At 40.6% G+C, this 14427-nt stretch overlaps 1 protein-coding gene across 2 annotated transcripts in view; it reads left to right on the top strand.

The window, feature by feature from the left end:
- Nucleotides 1-14035, top strand: part of otud4 (OTU deubiquitinase 4) — an 81017-nt gene extending 66982 nt beyond the window's left edge. For both annotated transcript variants that reach the window (XM_078406900.1, XM_078406892.1), the window contains exons 14-18: nucleotides 244-391; nucleotides 2576-2723; nucleotides 3666-3929; nucleotides 6854-6894; nucleotides 8499-14035. In XM_078406900.1, coding sequence (XP_078263026.1) covers nucleotides 244-391; nucleotides 2576-2723; nucleotides 3666-3929; nucleotides 6854-6894; nucleotides 8499-10058 — 2161 coding nt within the window. In that variant the 3' untranslated portion in view covers nucleotides 10059-14035. The remainder of the gene's footprint in view (nucleotides 1-243; nucleotides 392-2575; nucleotides 2724-3665; nucleotides 3930-6853; nucleotides 6895-8498) is intronic.
- The last annotated feature ends 392 nt before the right edge of the window (nucleotides 14036-14427 follow it).

Below are 14427 nucleotides of genomic sequence, written 5' to 3'. Positions count from 1 at the left end.
AAAGTCAACGGGTAAACCAGGCATTAGCAACACAAACTTATTGTACTTTTCCGAGAGGAATATATATTCGATGGAAACTAATCTAAGAGAACACATTGCTGTGTCTGCCAAAGATGGTCGCCTCATGTTTGTTCTTGCACGCAGTTTACTGTGTGTGTGGTATACTTGTTGTTGTGGTTTGAAAAAGCCATTGTGTGCTTTACATGACTTTTGAGGTCTTGTTTCGTTGTAATTTTATTATAGAAAATATGATCGAAGGCTAGAATCTGATCAGACAAGATTAGAATGTAAAGACGTTAGTCCTTCAGTCAAGGTTGATCCAGGGCCGAATGAAGCTCAAGTGTCAACAAATATTCACCCGCGTGTGGAGAAATCTCTACCTGCTTTGGATGTAAGTATGAAGCTAATTTTATTATAAGTAGGATTTCGGGGAAACTTCTGTGCAACAAAAATAGCAGTGCAAATGGAAATACTGAACTTCAAAGCTTAAGGAGAAAACATTTGAGCGATTCTCTGTTCAGGAAAGAATTGTGATTCCAGACTCGCCACCACTTTCTTAAGGATTATTAAAGATAGAAATGATGCTGATCTTGCAATGCTCTCACCTTGAGCAGGTATTTTAAAATAAGCAATTTGCATTGATGATTTAAGATGAATAAATATAAAGTATATTGGCGAAACAACTGTGAAAATAAATGCACTTAAGATTAATGTTAAGAGTAAACCAAATAACACTTTACAGGCGGCCCCAGATTTCAAACGTCCCTACATAAGATTGAGTTCCCATAATATTATTTCATTAAAATTTCCAACATACCTACATGAAAAACCTGAATGAGTTTTTTTTCCTCCCTATCCACTTTCAGTAATCGTTCTTTCTTATCAGTCTTTGATGCCATTAATTACAAAACTGTGCAGATATATTTGCCCATATCAAGTGATTCACTTTTTTTGTATATTTTCTGAAAATCTTCCCCTGGGACATCCGTGAAAGCAGAACCCTTTCGTTACCTGGGGTCGGCCTGTGCTGTTGAATCAGCATTTACCTGCAGTGTAAACTGTGCATAGTTAGAGGTGGGATATTGCAATGAGTGGGAAAGAGAGAAGAAAATGGATCGTATTCAACAACTGAAGGAGAAACAAATTGTATGGCAGTTATGTGAACTGGAAAATGTGAAGTGATTCTGTCATAGAACTGTATTGAGAAAGGCTTTTGGGAAGATTTTGTGTACACAATACTTTATTATAAACACTGGATTAGGTCTTGCTGACCTATGCCTACCATGGATGCAGAAGGGTCGTCTCACTGGTCTTCTGATCCTTGGAGTTGAGCGGCAAGTTCTGAACTAGATACACTGCAGACAGCTGGGCGCAGCGGTAGAGTTGGTGCCTTTCGGCGCCAGAGACCCGGGCTCGATCCCGATTACGGGTTCTGTCTGTACGGAGTTTGTACGTTCACCCCGTGACCGTGTGGGTTCTCTCTGAGATTTTTGGTTTCCTCCCTCACTCCAAAGATGTAAGGGTTTGCAGGCCTATTGGCTTGTTATAAGTGTATATTGTCCCTAGTGTGTGTCGGGTAGTGTTAATGTGCGAGGGTCGCTGGTCGGTGTGGATTCGGTGGGCCGAAGGGCCTGTTTCCGCGCTGTATCTCTAAACTAAAAAACTAAACTTAACGAGAAGGTCCTGAGCCAGAAATCCTCCCGATAATTGGGAGGGGGTGGGGGAGGGTTGGGAGAGAAGCTTTGCTTTCTGTGTCCTAATCTGTGGGTCTAGAATGTAGTAAAATTGCATTATTTTTAAAAAATTAAACGTGACATTGGTTAAAAAAAAATTCTCTAGAACCCATTGGAGAAGACCCCTTCTCACACCAGGACAATAGACAAAAGGTGCAGGAGGAGGCCATTCGACCCTGAGAGCCAGCACTGCCATTCAATGTGCCCGGTGGCCAAGCACTTCAACTCCCCCTCCCATTCCCAGTCTGACCTTTCTGTCATGGGCCTCCTCCAGTGCCATAGTGAGGCCCACCGGAAATTCGAGGAACTGCACCTCATATTTCGCCTGGGCAGTTTGCAGCCCAGCGGTATGAACATCGACTTCTCCAACTTTAGATAGTTCCTCTCTTCCCCTCCCCCTTCCCAGATCTCCCTCTATCTTCCTGTCTCCACCTATATCCTTCCTTTGTCCCGCCCCCCTGACATCAGTCTGAAGAAGGGTGTCGACCCGAAACGTCACCCATTCCTTCTCTCCCGAGATGCTGCCTGACCTGCTGAGTTACTCCAGCATTTTGTGAATAAATACCTTCGGTTTGTACCAGCATCTGCAGTTATTTTCTTATAATGTGATCATGGCTGATCATTCTCAATCAGTACCCCGTTCCTGCCTTCTCCCCATACCCCCTGACTCCACTATCCTTAAGAGCTCTATCTAGCTCTCTCTTGAATGCAGGTAGGTACAGGAATGCAGGACGGAACAGGTAGATCCGATTCTCCTAATCTGTGGGCCTAGAACGTAGTATAATTGCATTATTTTTTTTTAAAAATATACGTGACATTCTTAAAAATTTTTTTTTCTGTAGAACCCATTGGAGAAGACTCCTCCTCACACCAGGACGGAACAGGTAGACCCGATTCTCCAAGTGGATCTCCAAACACAATCATCATCTTCCACCGCAACATCAGAAAATCCACCTGTGGTTCCAGTACATTCGCCAAGTCCACCAGCTGGTAATACCTTAAATCGTACTTGCAACCCTCAATTGGATCGAGATTCTGTTGATGCATTTCAGTGAATGAAAAGATTTTCCAACAAGAGTTGCAAGGCTGGGAGAGCAGTCAAAATTTATCAGCTTAAAAATTGAGATTGAAAATGTAATTTCCCTGCATGTATTATTAGGTACTTGTATTCCCGATGTATGTATAAGTCTTGCTCATAAAAGGATTTGACATTTAATTTGAAACTATTTTAGATGTAGGATATGGGATTGATTACTTTATTACATCATATTGCAAAAGTTGGAATATTTTCCCGCATTAAAATTTAATGAAATAAATAACTCGTGTGCAACAAATTTCATACCTTAAACAGAAGAGGACAATTTAGTTTTATTTAAAAAAAGTGCAATTTTTCTATTTTTAAGTTTGGTACTGCAGTATTGATAATATTATTTCTTTAGCCACCCCGGTGAGCAAAATGCCCAGCAAATTATTCATGAAATCTTGTTTGGAAGTAAATATTTGAGAATTATTTGTAACGAGACCTTGTGGACCCAAACCTCTCCTGCATTGGTGCAGCACCCTCTCCTCCCCCACTCCCCCTCCTCCCCCACTCCCCCTCCTCCCTCTTCCTCCCCCTCCCCTCCATCCCCCTCAACCCTCCTTACCCTCCCTCCTCCCTCCCCAGGAAATAGAATTAAACTTTAAAATGTGAACAACTTAAAAAATATAACAGCGATTTCAATGAAACTTCTTCATTCGCACCAAAGGGACGACGGTGAGTAAGGTGGGCCTAAAATTGTCGCGCTATCGTGTACTGGTTTGGCTGTCGTTCGGGAACAAACAAACAAGAGTTTTAGTATATAGAAGATGGTTCACAGCCCCCAATATAGATTTAATGGAGAGACTTGTTTATTTAAAGGAATAATGAATGTAGTTTATGTTGTTTGACAGGGAATTCATCACAGACGGCCATTCCATCTGTAACTCCATCATCATCTGCAGTGACCTCCGGGAGTCCAGCAGTATCACAGGCTCCAATGTCCTCGGTCCTAATTAAGCCACTCTGTGCTCCTTTCCCTGGAGCTAATCTGTCACCTCAGATTCCAAGCACATATGATCTGTTATACCCTGGATTTGCTCTGAATGAGAGGGGAGAGTACTCCACCAGTGCACCTGTGCATTCATACGACAAAAGTGGAGCAGATCTTCCAGATGGTAAATACTATGTTTTTAAATACAGTATAAGATTTTTTTAACTGTCAGTGTTACTGTGAATGATTCCGGCCTGTGTCATCTAATTGTGATTAAAAGTAAAAACTCGGCAGATGCTGGAAAAATATGTCCGGTCAACAGTGTCTGAATGGAAGTGTTTTTGTTAACACTGTTTATTTAGTGTACAAGGAAAACCAAGTCTCAAAGTGCCAATATTCAATAGTTTTATACTTAGAATTTGAAAAATCTCACGTTCCTACGTTAGGTACCTTGTGCTGATTTGCTCTTTCTTTGGTGTATCTTTGTATCCTTCAAGTAGCTTAATGTATTTGCTTTGCTTTCACAAAAAAAACGGCATTGTTAAATCTCATCTCTTTATCAAAGTCATTTAAGACAGCTGAAGCTCCAGCAATGATTCTTGTGGAATTCAGTAAGTAATGGCAATGACTCTCATTCCTTCTGTTCTCTGTCATTCGATCTATTTATCCATGCTATCAAAGTTTATGAGCCATTATTTTGTGTAGCGCGTAATTGAATGCCTTTTGAAAGATCAAATAGCAATTATCTTTGGTTGATCTTCGTATATCCTGCTAGTTGGTTACTTATAACAACGTCTTGGATATGACGAACATAGTTTCTGCTAAATTAAATACATTCGATTCTGCCTTTTCGAATAATTTCCACATAACGTGTAAAGTTAAGAGGTTGTTGTGATAGGTACTGAGTGCCCTTTTCCTGTTGGATTGTTTAGAATCAGTGGTCATAGAATGGGTTAAAGAGGTCAAACATTTTGTCTTATTTCTAAACATACCTTCGGAGGATTGTGAAATTTTGAAATTGCCGTAAGGAGCCTTGGATGTTCATGTTTGGGTATTCAGGACAGACATTGATATGTTTTTGAACCCATTGGAAACCTTGGGTAGCTGCTGTGGTGGTCGGGTTTCAGTGGGGGTGGAACTGGTTTCAAAGTTTGAGTTCTGCCTTGATTTAATTGAATGATGGAGCTAGCTTGATAAGGTACAAGACTGCTTGCATCTAGAATTTCTCATATTCTAGTTATGTAACGGCAATGTGGGAAAGGATTACCCACTTTGGATGAAATCAGGTTGAAAACAAAGTATTTCAGTGCTGATATACAGAGAGGGACCTTGCAGTGCAAGTTGAAAGCTTCCTGAAAATGGTGGATAGCGTAGTGAACAAGGCGTACTTGGTGAATAAGGAATTGGCATGCTTATCTGCATAGGCAGAAGATAGGTAGATATTGAATTGGCTGGGGTTATTCGCAATGGAATTTAGAAAGCTTTGGGGTGTGCTTGTAGAAGATTATAAAATTATGAAGGACATAGGTAGACAGTAAGAATATTTCTCCTTCGATGGGGAAGCTCAGAACCAGAGAGGTTAGGTTTTCATAGAGGGTGGTGACTATATGGAAGAAGCTGTCGGAGGAGGTGGGTGCAATTGCAACATTTAAAAGGCATTTGGACAGAGGGATGCAGGCCGAAGGCAGGTAAAAAGAACAGCCACGGGTAAATTGGGGCACACAGGCCTTTTGCTGGGCTGTATTTGAAATATTTGAATGTCAGACTTAAACATTAGAATGGCCTTTCCCAGCAGCAGCTATCAAAAGGCATCAGGGGGTTGGTCTGTGGGGCAGGGCTGTGAGCCGACTGCCTCAGACCCATTTGCCACTCCTCCTGCTTTATGCCATGGCTGTGGCAACAGGTCCTTGGCAGACTGGAAATACACAGCAGCAAAAAGTAACTGCAGCTGTGTGAAGACTGGATAGGGGAATGAACTCTGTGGGCTAGGTCTGGGTTGATTTTCTAAGTGCCATTTTTTTAGATTTAGAGATACAGCGCGGAAACAGGGCCTTCGGCCCACCGAGTCCGCGCCGCCCAGCGATCCCCGCACATTAACACTATCCTACACACACTAGGGACAATTTTTTTTACATTTACCCAGTCAATTAACCTACATACCTGTACGTCTTTGGAGTGTGGGAGGAAACGGAAGATCTCGGAGAAAACCCACGCAGGTCACAGGGAGAACGTACAAACTCCGTACAGACGGCGCCCGTAGTCAGGATCGAACCTGAGTCTGTGGCGCTGCATTAGCTGTAAGGCAGCAACTCTACCGCTGCGCCACATCATTCCACTACTTTGCAGGCCCATTGACATATGGTACCTTCCAATCTGCTGGGACTGTCTTCAATTAAATTTTTAATTATAAAAACCTTTCAACTAATCTATTTTACTTTTAAAACGTTCTCATCTCATCAATCCTGATCGTTAGGCTCAGAAACCATTTTAAAAAAAAGCTTTTGACAACAGGACAGTCTTTTTGATGTTCTGTTTTTAATACATTGCTGGAGGTTATTTGTATTTTTTTTTTAATACATTCTTCGAGACACTCAACTGTAGATGCTGCAATCTTGAGTAAACAAATAAATTGCTGGAGGAACTCTGGGTCAGGCAGGATCTGTGGAGTGAAACAGATAGACAATGTTTCGGGTCGGGATCATTCTTCAAAAAAAATTCTTGCTGGTTCACTTTTACCTTTCCTCTATCAAATTATTGGCTATTCGTTGCTTCTTAGAACACACACAGTCCTCCTCAACTTAATATCCGTAACAACATTGTCAGCGTCTTCTATTACTATTCCCATGGACTATATTTTTCAATGAGATCAAAATGTTCTTTTAAATATTTGCCATTTATCAATCAGCAAATTTTACTTCATCCTTTTCTGTAGCCTTGTTTTAAAACCAATTATATGTGTGTTAAACGTTTGCATTTCTAATTTCTGAGGGAAATTTGCCAGTGTTATACCTCAGTTTAAGGAACTTTTAACATTTATTAACATATGTAATGATACAATAAATTTGATGGTCACTCACATTTAGAGGAAAAATATTTTTTATTTTTCAGATAAAAGCATTCTGCGCTTTTTCTACAACCTTGGTGTTCAGGTAAGCCAGTTAATTGTGTCTCCCATTCACAGTACTAAAACATTATTAGCAATAGGAATCATGTTTGCTCTACTGCCTTTCATTACACTTAGTTCTGTGGACTAAATGAATTGCTGAATATTTGGTTGTTTAAAGCATTTTGTGATCATTGTAATCATCCGCAGTCTAATCTTGTTTTGCCTGGTAAGAACTGCTATCAGTGCTGCTGTTTCTATGGTTAAGTTTAGTATTTGGGTTTTTTTGTGGGAGATAATTTGAATCCCAATTTCATAAAATGTGAGAAGACATTTAATAATAATAATACATTACATTTGTATAGCACTTTCTGGACACTCAAAGACGCTTTACAGGGTAAATAAGACATAAAAATAAGTAAATAAACGAACAGAAAAGGAAAAATAAGGTGAGGTGACGGTCAGTGGTTGAAGGCAGTGTTGAACAGGTGAGACTTCAGTGATGTTTTGAATGTGGTGAGTGAGGAGGAGTCTCTGATAGTTTGAGGTAGTGAGTTCCAGAGGGTGGGAGCAGCGATGGAGAAAGCCCTGTCCCCCCAGGATCTGAGTTTGGTCCGGATGGGGGGGGGGGGACAGGAGGTTAGCAGCAGCAGAGCGGAGGGTGCGGGTGGGAGTGTGTCTGTGGAGGAGGTTAGTCAGGTAGGATGGGGCCAGGTTATGGAGGGCTTTGTAGGTCATGAGGAGGATTTTGTACTGGATTCTCTGGGGGATGGGGAGCCAGTGGAGCTTGTAAAGGACGGGGGTGATATGGTCACGGATCGGGGAGTGGGTGAGTAGACGGGCAGCGGAGTTCTGGATGTATTGGAGTTTATTGATGATTTTTGAGGGTGAACCATAGAGAGGCAGTTACAGTAGTCTAACGGGAGGTGATGAAGGCGTGGATGAGGGTTTCTGCAGCTGTGGAGGAGAGGGATGGACGGAGACAGGCGATGTTTTTGAGGTGGAAGAAGGCTGTCTTGGTGATGTGTTTAGTGTGTTTGTCGAAGGAGAGGGTTTGATCAAAGATGATGCCAAGATTCCGGATGTGAGGGGAGGTGGATACTGAGAAACCGTCGATGTTGAGGGTGAAGTTATGGGTGGATTTGGTGGGCGTTTTTGGTCCAATGATGATGATTTTGGATTTGTCACAGTTTAGTTTGAGGAAATTGATTTGAAGCCAAGATTTTATTTCAGTGATGCAGTGCAGGATTTCATTGTTGTTATTTGTTAACCATGCCCTCTACGGTGAAGAATGATAACTCGTTAGTAAGCATTCCTGCCGGCGGTGTTGGTGTACCACTGCTCACAAGTGGCAATTCCTATGTGTGCCTTGTTATCACATGCTGGAAGCTATTCGTTCACTGTGCTGCATATCTGCTGTGTCTGTCTCCATGCATTTATTAGTAAATGTAATTGGATAATAATGAGCAGCAGGACCTTGGACAATTTCCTCCTTGAATGCCTTGGGGAATGAGGGAATACTTTGGCTCATTAGTGTCTCTCACATGTTGGAAGTTCCATGATACCAGCTTGCAGTGCAGGAATTGCTGCACCAGATGTCAGCGATTTATTATATCATGTGCTTTCTCATATCAAATATTTTCTTTTTAGGCTTACAGTTTGCCACGGTGGCCACCATATTCGTATCTATATCCACTGACCCAGGCTTACTTTCAAAATTGTGGAGTGTACCCCAGTTGTCCTGCTCCAATATTTCCTGCAAGTCCTTATTTCCAGGCAATGGCTGGGCATGTGCAGAATGACCATGTTGGAGCCCCGTTGCAAACAGCAAATCCTCAGGAAATCAACGCTCTTCCACAGTTAGACGTTAGTGATGACAGCAGCCATTCATTATCACCACAAGCAACGACTGGACATCTGCCTCCCAAAAGTCAATCCGTTCCGGTATCAGCAAACCCTGGACTACCCCCTCAAAATTTGAATCCTCTTTTCCCAAGTCATTTTCCTCGCTTTTTATCAGATGGAGCACGACTCTCTGGGTGGGCACCACCTCCACCCTCGAATTTAATTGCCCAGAACATGTACATGCACGGTTTCAGTTTTCATCCTATGTACATGACTGCACCAGGGCACGTATACCCAATACAAATAAATGGAGGGACTTCTGCCTGCCCAGTTGCCCAGAAGATTGGTGCACCAGATCAATGTGCACAGATATCTGATAATGCTACAAGTCCCAAATTAGAAGAATCTGAGATACCACCACTAGAGTTCAGCCAGGCTGGAGAGTGTAGGCTTTCTCAGGTTCAGTCGACACTTTTCAAAGATCCTCGACTAGTTACTGAGACTGTTGGTAGTGTCATAGACTTGTGTCCCTCTGGTGCCCAGCAGCAGTCAACTCCTGCCCCCCAGGAAGAAGGTGTCAATCAAAACTCAGTCCTTGCAGAAATGAAGCCAGGGAAAGCAAGCTTAATTTCTTCTACAGGTCTTCACAGTGAAGATACAAGGAATATTCAGCCACAGGATTGTGCAAGTCATTCAGAAATTGATAGTCGGTTCTTAGAGGCAAAATCCAACAGTGATTTGGCTTCTCAAAGCACTGAAGAATCAAAAGTTGATACTGTAAATCAATCTGTAGCAGACACCTCCACAAATCAGAAATCCAGGAATAATTATAAAAAAAACGGCACCTTGTGCAACAAAACTCCACAATCTTCCAAACGAACAAGAGGGATGAACCACAACGTAAAGGATAGCCCTTCAGAAAGAAATGCACCTCGATGTACTCCATACAGCAATAAGAAAGGAGAAAGAGAAATGAACAGGAAAGATAAACCAGGCAGGCAGTGGTCAAGAGATACAAGCTGCTTACATGATCGCAATATTGACGGGGCCAGTCAAGCAGTCTCAAAAGAAGATAGCAAACCACCTACTGAAGACAGAATTGTAGAGAGATCTGAAGCGCATATTGGTTTTGGTGGGCATGAAAACCTACGGATAAAAGTAGAAAACCAAAGGCACTATGTGAGTGAGAATGCACCACGCGAAGAAACTTATTTTGTCAATAGGAGTGATGGTGATGCAAGACAGTTTCAGAATCAAGTGGTTGTGGAAGATACCGGTGGTGTAATGCATGAAGGGAAACGCAATAGTTTAAAAAAACAGAGATATAAAGATAGTGGGAAGTCTAATACTTATACAAGAAAATGATACAAGATATAATTACTAATTTCACATTGGGATAACTGGAAAGGTTATAGAGGAATGATCAAATTTATGCTCTGAAGGGTCAGAGGGAGAGCACTCTGAAAAATGTATTCCATTTTAGTGCCACGCCCCGGTTTTTACCCTACATATTGGTCTTGCATCTAATTGCTATTTGAAATTTATGTGAAATGTTTATTCATTACTCTTTCAGCAGTTGCTGCTCTTTATCTTTTGATCCTTTTGTCGTAGAGTTTAAATCCGTGTCCTTGTTCCTGATTCATTTCCTGTAGAAACTGATATAACCACCACAAAATGCTTCATAATTTTGAACACAGTATCTCGATTAGATTTCACATATTGGAAGCAAATGACCACTGAGGTTCCACAAGGGTCTGTACTGAAGATGCAACTGTTACAATATAAATTAATCCCTGACAATACTATATAGAGCCAAGTATCCAAGGATGGCAATAAGAAGTTTGTAATATTGTAAATAGAATTAATATTATAGTTATAAAGCATAAAATTACAAAGATCGGATATCAGATATATTTCGACTCAAAAGGAAAAATAATCTGTATTGACTCAGAATAGGTAAGGAATTAAATGATTTGGAGATTTATGTATTCGTAAAATATAGCAGTAATGTTTTGAGTTTTCTCACGTGAGAGATGGAATATACATTTTGAACGTCATGTTGAATATTCCCTGTCACATCACATCAAGTATTTTGCAGGGAATGGAAGTGACTCACTTGAGTGTAGCAATGGTTCACCAGTAAATTGAGGGAGTTCAAAGTTTGGAATTAAGTGATCACATTAACCATTATGTTTCCAGGCATGGGTTCAAAGATTTTATAATTAAAGATCTTAAAATAACATTGATTGGCTTGAAACATTTTTGATGGGTGGGTGTAGGTTGAGGTCCAGCAGGACATTGAGTATATACATTAAATATACATAGGAGTGAGTGTGGAATTATCTCCCACAATAAGCTAGATGCCAACACCATTAGTAATTAAGGCTGAGATAATTTTTACCCTCTTCCTCTTAACTAGATATAGAAGTATATTGTGTGAAGGCCTACTACCCTTATTCCACGTTTCCAAACCTTCTCTGCTTGCAGGATTTGGGACATTAAGTAAATCATGGAAGCTCCTTTTTCATTGATCTGCCCTCTGTAAATATAGAAATAACATTCAATAGAAGCCTGAAAAAGGTTTTGAACTGAAACGTCATCTATCCATTTTCTCCAGTGATGCTGCCTGACCTCCCGAGTTGCTCCAGCACTTTCTATCTGTATTTAATAGTTTCTTAGCTGTTGCCTCTTGAGATTAACTTTCCCACTACTTATGGTTCCGTTGATTTTCCTTAGCCATTGTTTTGAAGCTATGACCTCGTGAACATCGACTTCTCCAACTTTAGATAGTTCCTGTCCCCCCCGTCCCCTCCTCCTTCCCAGATCTCCCTCTATCTTCCTGTCTCCACCTATATCCTTCCTTTGTCCAGCCCCCCTGACATCAGTCTGAAGAAGGGTCTCGACCCGAAACGTCACCCATTCCTTCTCTCCCGAGATGCTGCCTGACCTGCTGAGTTACTCCAGCATTTTGTGAATAAATACCTTCGATTTGTACCAGCATCTGCAGTTATCTTCTTATACCTCATGAGCTAGAAACCTTAAGTTCTTTTCCCCTCTTCACCACACCTTAAAAGTGTAGATTTTTAACTTTCCCAGTTAGAGGATTTTTGTGCCAGTTGTACAAAATTCTGCAACATTTTCCAATAGTTGCATTAATGCTTTTTGCCAAAACATCTTTTCAGCACTACCTTGTGCCTTTACATTGGGATGCCAAAATCTACCTCAGTTAACTTAGTATTGCTTAATGTTGCATATTTTCCTGGCAATTAATTGATCACTGTCTTGACCTAACAGCCTACAAATGTTATGGTATTCCTATCAAACATGAACATGTACCCCCCCAGTTTTACCAACTGTTTCTTAAATCCACGAGTACATCTACCATATTTAACTGGACTGAAGAAGGGTCCTGATCTAAAATATCACCTATCCATATTCTCCACAGATGTTGCCTGACCCACTGAGTTACCCCAGCATTTTGTGTCCTTTACTACCTTCATCAGTTATTTCAGCCTCAGTTTAAGGGACAGATGTGACATTAAAAACACATGTAAGTTAATTAATAAAATACTGATTTTTATTTGTTTTACACAACATATGCCCCTGTGACATTTGCTATTATTTTTGTCGTGATTCTCAAGTCTCATGGAGGCAAGGATTTTTACAAATTTGGGTAGTCGGCCATTTGTTGTGAGGTGATCATTCTCTGCCGCTTTACAATCGGATGCGAACGTTAAAAATGCTTTGTTTATTTTCTTTGCTAACCTTCAATCACACAGAGGCGGAACTGAACCAGCAGCTCAGGAATGAAGTGTTTAAAATTTACACTAGATTGTAAAGCAAATATTTGCTGGGAAAAATGTCAATCACTGAACATGGTATTTTATGAGTTCACCATGAGCATTTAGTAATCTCCCTCGCACAACACTACAAAAGGAGACTAGGTTCCTTTTACAAGTGTCTTTGGCCCAGTGATTGATTTTAATGATTTGTTTGATGGGTACAGGGGTATGTGGTTGTAATTATATTCAATGTATAGGTGCCTACCCGGCCTGCATATATTAAACAATCAAATATATATCATAGGTTGCCATTTGGTCCATTATACCCTTGCTGTACTCCCCTCAGGGACAAGGTATAACTATGCACCTTTGAGGAACTCTTAACTATTCAACTGTAGCACACTTTGGCCCTGCATCATCCTCTAAATATTGTCATTCTGCAATTTGTAGCTGTTTGCTCTTTATATTTCTAAGTGTCTGTACCTTAAATAAGGCTTTTTTAAATATGACTACATTTGTCTGTGTATTTCCAAAACTCAAAATTTTAATTTGTTCTATAATTGCATAACATTGCAATGAATGTTCTATTTTTAGTGACAGAAGATGTTAACATGGTAACTGTCAAATTTTGGCTGGGATTAAATTGCACTGGCAAAAATAGAAACAGAAAATAAGTGCAGGAGGCCATTTGAGCCAGCACCACCATTCATTGTGATCATGGCTGATCGTCCACAATCAGTAACACGTGCCTGCCTTCTCCCCATATCCCTTGGTTCCACTAGACCCTAGAGCTCTACCTAACTCTTTTAAACTCATCCAGTGAATTGGCCTCTACTGCCTCTGTGGCAGAGGATTCCACAAGTTCATCAATCACTGGGTAATTTTTTTTTTCTCATCTCAGTTTTAAATGGCCTCCCCTTAATTTTTAGACTGTGGCCCCCGGTTCTGGACTCCAACACTGGGAACATTTTTTTCTGTATCCAGCTTGTCCAGTCCTTTTATAATTTTATATCTTTCTATAAGATCCCCTCTCATCCTTCTAAATTCCAGTGAATACAAGCCCAGTCTTTCCTCATGACAGTTCCCCCCATCCCAGGGATTAACCTCGTGAACCTACGCTGCACTGCCTCAAAAGCAAGGATGTCCTTCCTCAACTAGGAGACCAACACATGGTGAAAATATATACTGATGGGAGCCTATGCTTCAATTATAACTATTACTTTTATTGTGGGAACACATCCAAATTAGACACTTTCACTTCTGAGCACAACGACAGCATGACTTATTTCAATTTGGCATTGGTATAAACAAAAACAAACTTTCATCCTTTATTTATTGGACAGTTTTCAATTGGAGATGTGTTAGCTTCATAATTCCATAACCATGATACATTGTTTGCCATGTAATGCAAAATGGAATATAATATATTCCAGATTGGATTTGTATATTTCAAACCATATTTTGAATGTTTTTCAATGTGCAATTATGTAAATACTTCATTTTGTATTCATGATGTGTGAAGAATTTGAAACTAGTGCCTTGCATAATAAAATATCTGCCTTGTTACAATACCTGATGTTTACCTTTGATAAAACAATGGACTGAAGCAAACTATAAAGTACAAGATGGACACAAAAAGTTGGAGTAACTCAGCAGGTCAGGCAAGGAGAGAAGGAATGGGTGACATTTTGGGTCAAGACTCTTCCTCAGACTTGTTAGGGATAAGGGGAACGAGAGATATAGATATTGATGTGGAGATAAAGAACAACGAATGAAAGATATGCAAAAAAGTAACGTTGATATAGAAAACAGGCCAATATGCATTTAGCCTCACTCTGACAATGGAGATCTAGGACAGAAAAGTCTGTGGAGGAATGGGAAGGAGAATTAGTGTCCAGCAACCAGGAGATCAGGTTGGTTCAGGTGGGCTGAGGGAAGGTGTTCTGCGAAAC

Source organism: Rhinoraja longicauda, chromosome 1 (assembly GCF_053455715.1).
Source record: "Rhinoraja longicauda isolate Sanriku21f chromosome 1, sRhiLon1.1, whole genome shotgun sequence".
In the NCBI taxonomy this organism is placed as follows: Eukaryota; Metazoa; Chordata; class Chondrichthyes; order Rajiformes; family Arhynchobatidae; genus Rhinoraja; species Rhinoraja longicauda.
Note: the sequence above shows the minus strand (reverse complement) of the source record. Positions and strands in the feature narration are given on the sequence as shown.